Raw genomic sequence first — 10,160 nt, 5'->3', positions numbered from 1 at the left:
TGTGTGTGTAACAAACACATTTTAACAAATATAAATAAGTTTAAACTTCCAAACGTAATGAATGTTCACACCTGTTCTGGTTTTGTTTTGTGCTTTGACCTACAATGCACAGTAATCACAAAGTCAAATTATGTTATTTTAAATTGATCATCAGTTTTATTTGGTCATCATTTGCCTGTTCCGCATGTGCAATGCAAATGACGGTATTATGTGCTCCTTCTGTGACTCGTTCAAATAAAAAAATATATTTTAACCATACATTTTAAGCGTGTTCCATTCAACACCCGATTGCGTTGATGACCAAAAACAACAATGTTATCAGACTTAAATCTAATTTTAGACGTTGTAATTTTGCCTTGTATTCTGTGTGTTTGTAATGTCTATGGTCAAAACAAGGTGGAAAAATAAAACTGATCTATTGAAATGTCAGCCAGAATTGGTTCATATCTGTGTTTGTGTTTGCAATTATCTATATATCTCTAAGATATATTTCAATGTGTTGTTTTATTTCCTTAGATTGTTTTCTTCCAGTTCCTCCCTTTCATTCACATCTTCCTCGTCCGTTCTGTCCCTGTCCCACAATGCACTGCGTTCACTCGTTGAATCATGGACCAAAGCGGTAAGGAAAATGCTCTGTAAGGCCAGCGTTAGCTAATTTCTGATATGTGGAACATTTTTACACATGTGATGTTTAGTTGTTGTTCGAGTTCGTCAGATAACAACACACCACTCTCGTTGTGTACGGTATCACTCCGGTAGCCCGTTCTCTACAAAAGCAGCGTCACAAGCTAGCATGGGCCAGGTTAGCTAATATGGCTAGCGCTTGAGTGAAGCTAAATCACTTATTCTCAAAAAGTTAACACGGAGGCTGAAACAAACTTGGCCAGACACATTGCAGGAATGGAGCTAGGCAGTTACTGCATTAAATGGTGAACAATATGTTAGTTAGGCGTGAACACCAGCTACGCATTGGGGCGCGAAAGCTACCCAGCCAGTATTAGCCTAAAGCTAACTAAGCTGCAAAGATGTTTCTTGGACTGCAGAAATTTTAACTATGTGTAATTATTCCATATATTCACCGAAACGCAACTCTTACTTTTTAGTTTCATAATTTGGAATCATATATCATCTTAACGGCTATGGTATATCTTCATTTGATTTCATAACTTCGTTGGAGACTTAAAGTTAACTTTGTATCGATCACTGTGATTATGTGAAAGTGTCTGGAACGTTTTCAATCGCACATTTTTAGGTAAATCGGTTGTTCTTTCTATTCAAATATTGTAGTCAATATGTGGAAGTTGGTGTCAGGGTCATTGGTTTTTTTACGGACAGCAACCGCATTTCATATTAAATCAATTCTGTGTGTCCATTTTTGTTATGCTTCATTTTTCAATTCATCCCTCATTTCATCTCAGAGTCTGTATTATTTATTGGCAAAGACATTTACATCAAATAAATGCTCATCAGATGTTGGTTTATCCTGTTGAGTTCATTGTTTTGATTTGTTTTCTGTTATATTTCTTGACTGAACTCACAGAGATTCAAAACATGTGGTCTTAGGCTAATATCTTGAATGACTCAATTTTTGAACAGACAATGATCTTCAAGGAAGTGATGGCTCTGGAAATTTGGGTGGTCCAGATGTTCGAAGACGAATCCCCATCAAGCTCATCTCCAAACAACCCTTAAGGAGCAAGCCTCAGCCTCGTATCCAGAGACCCATTGGCAGGCCATGTAAAAATGACCTAGGAGAAGATGGTAGGCACGTTTTACATCTCACCAGGTCTCACAGCATTGCTTTTATAAAGATTGTAAAGAGCACTTTAAGCTGAGGTTGGGTGAGTCCAATTCCCAGCTCTGCTCTGCATGCCAACATGTAATTGGGCAAGACACTTTGCACCTGATGGCTGTGCAGCGTGTGAATGGTATGAAAGATGTGTGATAGAAAATGCGCTGCACACAGGTCTGCTGTAAGTATGTGTGAGTGAGTGGGTTTGTTCTCTTTAATAAGATTTCCAATAAGGTATATTCAATATTATATCAGCTCCCCAATATATGCACACTGCACAGCTGTATTTTCTTTTTTTATTATTATTATTTTAGTGGTGATAATGAAGCTGATACTGTAGCTATTTATCAATACTAAATGATTCATTATTATGACCAAAGCCTACAAAATAAAGAGTAAACAATAAAATCATAATGGTTCTATAATGCTAGGCGGTATATGGGATCATTTGTTCAGCCTTAAGGTTGTCATACACTGGCCGCCTTACAAATATACGATCGAGAAGTGCAGATAATTCAGAAGCAAATTAAAACACACCCTCCCATGCACATCAAGCACGATCTGCGAGGACAAGCGGGGAAAAAAACCCACATCATATTCTGTCTGCGACCAGAGCAGGACTTGCGCACACACTGCACCAGAGACGATGTATGGTGAAATGTCAGTGAAAACTATTTTGAAGTTTGATTTACCCACACCATCCCACTGAAACTCTATTACAACCCCTCTCCACTCGTCTTAATCGTTTTATATTTTTCCTTGTTTAATAAAAAGAACAGTGTTTTAAGAAACAAACACAATCAAGTGATCCGCTGCCAAGTTAAATGTTTGGACTGTACATCATCATCAGCAACACTCATTCTGATTGGATTGTGGTGAATTTGTTGGAAAAGGAAGCTCGGGAAAATTGCCCACGACCCAGAAAAAAGTTGCAATTCACGCGGCTAAATTAGGTGGCTGATGTGAATGCTGCGTTGATTGAATCCAAAATGGTCAACACAAGGGGTGTGTTCTCTGAAGACACGCCGTAACCTGTGAAACAGGGGTGCTCTGAAAACACCCCCATTAGCACTTGGTACTTTACTCCTGATGAAATTAACCATAGACTGTATGAAGTTAGCATAGCATAAGTAAATAAATAAATAGACCAATCAGAATTTTGGGTTAGGGTGTTCAAAATATCATTACAATATTGTATATAGCCATTCAAGCGAAAAATATCGCAATACGAGTTTTGGTCCATATTGCCCAGCCCTAGATTGAACACATGTTTGAAAAATATTTAAAACGTGTGAATAATTCACACAAACAAAACGCGTCTGGTTTGCAAAGATTTATTCAAAAATAACCAACAGAGAAATAATTGCTTTTTAATCTTGAAGACTTTGTGGCAACATCACTAGGATTACAATTTTACCACCAGAGGGCATCACTGGATAACCGTTGTTAACCGTAAAATTATGGAGTATGATACATTATTCAGGTGTTATCCTTGGTGGAGTGGAATCAAATTTGTGCTTTTTATTAGTTTAAGGAGAAACCTGACAGTGTTGTAACACAAGATTACCAGGGACATCTGTTTGATATGTGATCGGAGACAAAGGAATGGCATAATTGAATAATCTCAACAATACTTTATACAGTTCCGTTTTGGCTTGGTATTGAGAACTGGTATCAAATTGGCACTGGTTCCTCATTGGTCTCAGTAAGCATGGACAAAAGCTGCCTCGAAGAATATGTGAAAAATGTATAACTGGAGTAAAGATTTATGGAATTAAGACAAAACAAGTTATCTCTATTCTAGTATTCAGGATTTGTTTGGTGTGTAACTTTTACAGTTACTCGCAGGCTAAAACAGACTATTACTTAGCCTACGCTGTCGGGGGCCGACAGCAAGGGGTATATCCGCGAACTTGTCCAATCCTCAACTTTCCAATATACCCAAAGTATACGCACTCGCACCTGCCACTAACGGTTTTAATTAATTATTAATAAATTCAACAAAATAACTGTTAAATATTATGATATAATGCTGACTACACTTTATACATGTTCAAAGTATCCATATAAACTCGATATTGAACACAGAATACCTGAACTCATAAATTTCTCTCTAGTTTTTAATAAAACTAGTTAACCTATTATACCTTGTTAAATATTATGAATATTAAAATGCTAACCACACCTGCCATATCTTGAAAGTGTCCAAATTTCATGAAAAAGCATACACTATGTTTATTAAATTTCATGAAAAAGCATACAATATGTTCAAACTTTCCATTCAATGCATTAATAAATAAATGGAGGCTTAACTATTTTTTATGATAATTAATACATTTATAGTATAATGTAATAAATAGTATGAATAAGTGCTAAATAAACCCATGATATCCTCAATGTGTCCAAATGAGCTCAATAATAAAGAAAAAATGCCTTAACTATTTGTGTTCACTAATAAGTTAACCAGTTCACTTATTATGTAACTATTACCAATCATAGCCAAAGTAATAATGATTGTACTTGTAGATAGTTGTTACATGAATCATTGTACAACATTTGAAGGCAATATCTCCATCAGTCTGGAAAATAAAGCCGAAAAGGTGTTTTTAGCATAATCAATTAATTAATTACTAATAATTAATTAGTACTAATTATTACTAATTAATAATAAAGCTACAAAGATAGGGATAATTCTCAGGTGGTATGTGATGCCCATGCAAATTTGAAGCCAATACCTGCAATACTTTGGAAGATACAGGCGAAAATATGTTTTTTGTATAATTAATTAATTAATTAATTAACTAATTAATAATAATGGTAGACAGCTCAAAATCAATAGGGATCATCTACAGGGGGTATGTAACCCATAAAAAAAATAAGAACATTTAATCTCAAACGCCTTTCCAGTTATCGCGTTAACGGCTAAAATCTGCGGACACGCGCGAGACCGATTCCATAATATCCGCGCGCGTTTCTCGCGGATATAATAAACACTTCAGGTCATTGGTGATTTCTCTCAATAAGAGACCTTGTTAAAATTTTGCTACTGCTACACTGTAACTATGAAAATCAGCAAGCTTTATCAGTACTTAACCCATTCACTGATAAGTAAATGCACCTGGCTGCTCCTACACAACTGTCTTTGGTTTTCTAGCTAGCTGAGATGTCTATGTCCGATGAATGTGTCTTATCTTCAATACAAAAACACACAACAGTTCTTGCACATTATTTAAGATTCATAATAATAATGAAATGTAGTACAAAAGAAGAATTGGAGAAAGCAGACTCCTCCTGTGTGCGACGAAGGGCAGGACAGTCATTTATTAGCTAATTTATTTACCTGCCATTTTAATGAATGATCCACCACCAAGCAGCAAGTTGTTCCTAGTAATAGAGACATGTACGGTATCTTATTGTGACACGACCTGGGAGTGCTAATCACTTTATTCCCCCCCAAAATAACATTTTAGGCTGTTATTTGTTTTTCATTGCCTCATTAATACTTGTGTCCTGTGTTTCACAGATAACTTTGGCTTCAAGCAAGAGGACCGGTTTGATTGTGGCTCTAAATCTGGTGATGTGTTTGGAAGTCAGAGGAGGTTTCCCCAACAAATGTTCTGGGACTACAAGGTACATAATCCCACTGGACAATAAGAAGAGACTCGACACACCTGTCTTTGTTTTCAGACAAAGGCACGGCACATCATTACTGATCCAGATGAGCAGAATTGTCAGACTGTTGGACTGCTTTCTTCCAATTCAACCCCTTTAGTGTGGGGAGTGTACAGATTCAGTTTCAAAGGAATTAACTGACATTTGTATACATTTTTTGTAGTATTTGAGCATATTCTAATGAAAACATGTTTTTTTTTTTTTCTTCACAGTTGCATTTGATTGGAGAAAGAGATGAGGTACCAATTCACTTCTGTGACAAATGCGGCCTCCCTATACATTTATATGGACGGATGGTGTGTACTTAAATTAATCCAATCATTATCTGCAGGCTTTTTTAAGGGAGCTGCTGATGTTTAATTCTCTTACCTGTCTAACTCCTCAGATCCCCTGCAAACATGTTTTCTGCTACGACTGCGCTTTGCTTCATGAGAAGAAAGGAGACAAAATGTGTCCTGGGTGAGACGATTCAAATTAAATCAGCTTAATTTATTTTGCATCATATCACAACGTGCTAATCTCAGGGAACTTACCACAGCAAGGCAAAGCCCATACAGTATTGTAGAAAGAAGGCGAAACCCAACAGTTAACACAGAAATTAAGCGCCAGACTCTGGGCTTTGGTTAATGCGCGGCATGCCCTCTGCTGTTGTAAATCCTAACAACAACACTTTAGTTTCAAAGAAATGTAATGCAGAGAATGAATCAAACGCTGTTGTTTAATTAATTAATTTTTGAATGAACCCAAAGTTTAATCATTTATATCGCTACTAAAATAGTTTTTCTAATCGCTGCAGCTGTTGACGATGCGATATCAAGTTTTTTGTCTTAATGTGTTGTTGTAAACAGTCAAATTCATTGAATTTTAATATTATTATTCAAAATATTTAAAGTAATTGTAGCTCCACATTTCTATTGTTGCTGACATTTTGTCTTCATGTGTTCAGCCTCACCCTCTACAACTGCACAGATCCAGTACAGCGCATCGAGCAGTGCCAGCGTGGTTCTCTCTACATGTGCAGTGTAGTGCCGGGATGCAAGCGCACCTACCTGTCCCAGCGTGACCTGCAGGCCCACGTCAACCACCGCCACCTGAGGGCCGCCAAGTCCTCCACTGGCCGCCAGGATCCTGTGCACCTGCCCCCTTCATCTGAGGACCGCTTCCGTGTGCCTCCACCTCACTTACCCAAGAACCACGTTCACCTTCCCAACCCGCTCCAGCACGGCAGTCACGACCCTTACAGTCAGCCGCCGCCACCCAACGCCCATGAAGGCCCACCTCCATCGTCTGGTCTTGGTCCTGAAACATTCCGCATTGCCACAGTAACAACCCGCAAACACAGCAATCTCATCACCGTGCCCATCCAAGACGATTCCTCTTCCTCCCGTGAGTCCCATTCCAGTGGGCCAGTCCCCGGTCAGCCGCCCCACCACCACCCTTCAGACTATCCTGGACAGCCACCCGTCGTGTCCCACTCTCACCACATGATGGCGCCACCACAGCAGCACTTTGGACCACCTCCTCCTCCCCCTCCCCCTATTAACCACCCAATGCAGCATCCTCCCCAAGCCTCTGGGACGCCACATATGGTGTACAACCAGGCTCCCCCTCCTCCCATGTCAACAGCTCCTCCTCCAATCACACCACCACCTGGGCACATTATGAGCCAGATGCCCCCCTACATGAACCACCCGCCCCCTGGACCTCCACCACAACACAGCGGCCCTCCGGTCAACGCACCCCCTCCCCATCATTACAACCCCAACTCAATGCAGCAGTTCCCTGAAGACCAGGGCACGCTCAGTCCCCCGTTCAGCCAACCGGGAGGCCTCAGTCCTGGGATGTGGCCAGCTCCTAGAGGGCCCCCACCTCCACGAATGCAAGGTCCTCCCCAGGGCCAGATGCCTGGACCACACCACCCAGATCAGAGCCGTTACCGGCCTTACTATCAGTAAACTGCCAACTCAACTGTTAGTTTCATTTTGTTTCACACCACTTGTCTGAATAATGTGATAGTAAACCTCAGGTTAACAGGATGTAGATGTTTCTTTTTGATAAATAAACTGCCCAGAAACAAACGTGTAGGTGGTGCACATTAGTTACAGCTGTTCTAAACATAACTACAGACACAAAGAGCAAATGTGTGCCCCCCCCCCTTTTTAAAAGCTTGTATTTCTATACATGTCAACCGAATCCATGCATATGTACAATGAAAGGTAATGGTAAATATAGCTCAATAAATTTTTAACAGCAGGTTCCAATCTCATATTTGTTCTGTGACTTTACAAAATTACAAGCTTTTTAAAGGGATACTTCACCGATTTGAATGTGGCTTTGTATTGCTAGAATAGCAGTAGTATTTTTTAGAAAATGTGCTTCCCTCCCTCTGTTTTTCCCTGACTGTTTTCCCTTATCCAAATGTGCCCTACTGTGAGTCAAATGATGCGTTTTGCATCACAGTAGGGCAAATTTTGAAAATGGAAAACTGATTTTTTTTTTTACAACTCAGTGAAAAACTGAGGGAGGGAAGCACATTTTCTAAAAAATACTACAGCTATTCTAGCAATACAAAGCCACATTCAAATCGGTGAAGTATCCCTTTAACAACTCACGTATTGGTGTGAAGGGCAGTAGCCAATTGTGAGTCATCAGTCAGTCCTGTGACTGATAAATGAATGGTTAGTGACTGTCCATATCTGCTGCTAGTTGTTGTGATGCCTTACAACAAATTATGTTTGCTTTTAGAATTGAAAAATGCAGGTCTTCAGGTTGTTTAAACTACAGTAGAAGTCAATCCTGATAAATACAACGTATTTGTGCATGTTTCGCAAAATGTGCAACCCTTTTATAAACGGTCAAACCACTCTCTGGCCTTCATTTATCAAACGTGCATACACCAGAAAAATGGATGCAATTATTGCATTTATTTATATGTACACTGGCATAGCATTATGATTAAATCTCACGCTAGCTCTTACCTGGTGTAAGCAAGTTTGACTTTGAAATCAGTGAGTATAGCAGTGCAGTATATGGTTGTGTTGGATGATGAAGCAGTATCACACAGGAGGAAGTGCTTTGGTCATTGTTTAGCAATTCTAAAATGCGAGTCTAAAAATTTGGCAAGTATGTTGTTCAGTATGTGAAACACTGCACAACATAGGTTTTAATGTTTTTGTGTCTCTTTGACGCTCATTTATTGCAAATGGAACTCACCATGAGATTTACATTAAATATATGATTACTATGATTTCTGCAACTGTATCTGAGGGCCTTGGTGTCCAGTGAAACACTTTTTGTGTATTGTATTGCATTTGTTTCATCAAACCATAATTTAAACAGGAGCTGGACTAATCATTTATGCCTCATACTTGCATACGCCAAATACAGGCACAAAGAACTGATGGACAGGCACTGAAGAAAGACTGCGTCATTGATTATATGATAAACAGAACTTTACTGAATGTACAGAACATTACATATGATGAAGGCAATATAGTGAGTAGAGACAGACGGAACATTCTATTGGTAGAATGTTGACAGTGTTTACAAGTTGAACCTTCCTTGTGTTCACACGCGCCGTGAGACTGCAGTTCTTCTACAGTTGGGTATATTTCATCTGTGATTAAGGGGAAAAAAAAAAACTTATCAAGCATACAAAATAATAATGATTTTTTACATTATAATTTGATGGAAATTGTTTTCCTGGGCTGTATCATTGCTATTATCATTACAATATCCAATTTTCAACAGTAGTAGTAAGAGAATTGCAGACTTGGCATTCAAACAACTGGAGAAATGTTTTTGTTGTTCCCGTTCCCACGGCAAGCATTGCCTACTGTACGTCATTTAAAGCTGCAGTAGGCAGAAATATCCAAAATATATAAATTGATTTGTGCGTTCAAGCTGGGATTGACGCCAGAACCCTCATGTGGAGGATAAAGCGGTAGAAGGTGAGCGAGTGAGTGAGTTTTTTGCGTTCCATTTGTATTCAGAACTCAGAATTTCTAAGGTAATGGGCCGTCGGTTTTCCAACCTTAAAGGTGCCATATGTAAGAAAGTGGCCAAAAACGCTTACAACATTAAAATTCAAAATACAGAGGTCTTTTAGGTTTCGTTTTCTGACATAACTGCTACATGCCAAAATATGATTTCAAAACATAAACATGATTTGCAGTCTGCAAAATATTATTTTAATGCAAATATTTTGGCTGTACTGTTGTTTTTGGTGAGTTCAATATGTTTTATGAACATTATTCCTGAGTCTCTGTGACATATTAGGAGGATTGTATGGCCAGTTGCTTTAGAGCACTGCTAATTTTACAGTTAAAATCACTTCTGTTGTATTTTTGTTTCACAGTAAATCAGTCATACACACAGTACTGTTCTATTTTTAACCACTGACGTGTTGCTTCACTGTTTGTCTGCACAAAATACCATGTATTGTACAACCTTATTGTATTGTTATTGACTTTTAACAATGGCTAGCCTGAGATAGGGTCCCGATGTCAATGGAACACACCACTCCTCTCAAGCAGAAGAAGTGCAGCATTTTTTATGCGACAGATGACCTGATACAAACTCGATCTCTGAGATTCCTGCTGATATTGACCAGGTGGCAACCAGTCATGACGTCACCCACAGGAATCTGAACTCCCATTTTGAAGCCATATCAGCTGTCAATCTCACGAGTGTCCGC

The 10,160-nt window shown here is 38.9% G+C and overlaps 1 protein-coding gene across 1 annotated transcript; it reads left to right on the top strand.

Annotated features, from left to right (window-relative positions):
• The first annotated feature begins 604 nt into the window (after nucleotides 1-604).
• Nucleotides 605-7,778, top strand: cbll1 (Cbl proto-oncogene-like 1, E3 ubiquitin protein ligase). Its single transcript, XM_083907368.1, has 6 exons — nucleotides 605-619; nucleotides 1,597-1,761; nucleotides 5,316-5,422; nucleotides 5,677-5,760; nucleotides 5,850-5,923; nucleotides 6,411-7,778. Exons 1-6 carry the CDS (start codon nucleotides 607-609, stop codon nucleotides 7,417-7,419), a joined length of 1,452 nt encoding a protein of 483 aa, XP_083763494.1. The 5' UTR covers nucleotides 605-606; the 3' UTR covers nucleotides 7,420-7,778.
• The last annotated feature ends 2,382 nt before the right edge of the window (nucleotides 7,779-10,160 follow it).

This window comes from Microchirus variegatus, assembly GCF_963457635.1.
Source record: "Microchirus variegatus genome assembly, chromosome: 20".
Lineage (NCBI taxonomy): Eukaryota > Metazoa > Chordata > Actinopteri > Pleuronectiformes > Soleidae > Microchirus > Microchirus variegatus.
The sequence above is the reverse complement of the archived record's forward strand: the minus strand, read 5'-3'. Positions and strand labels throughout refer to the sequence as shown.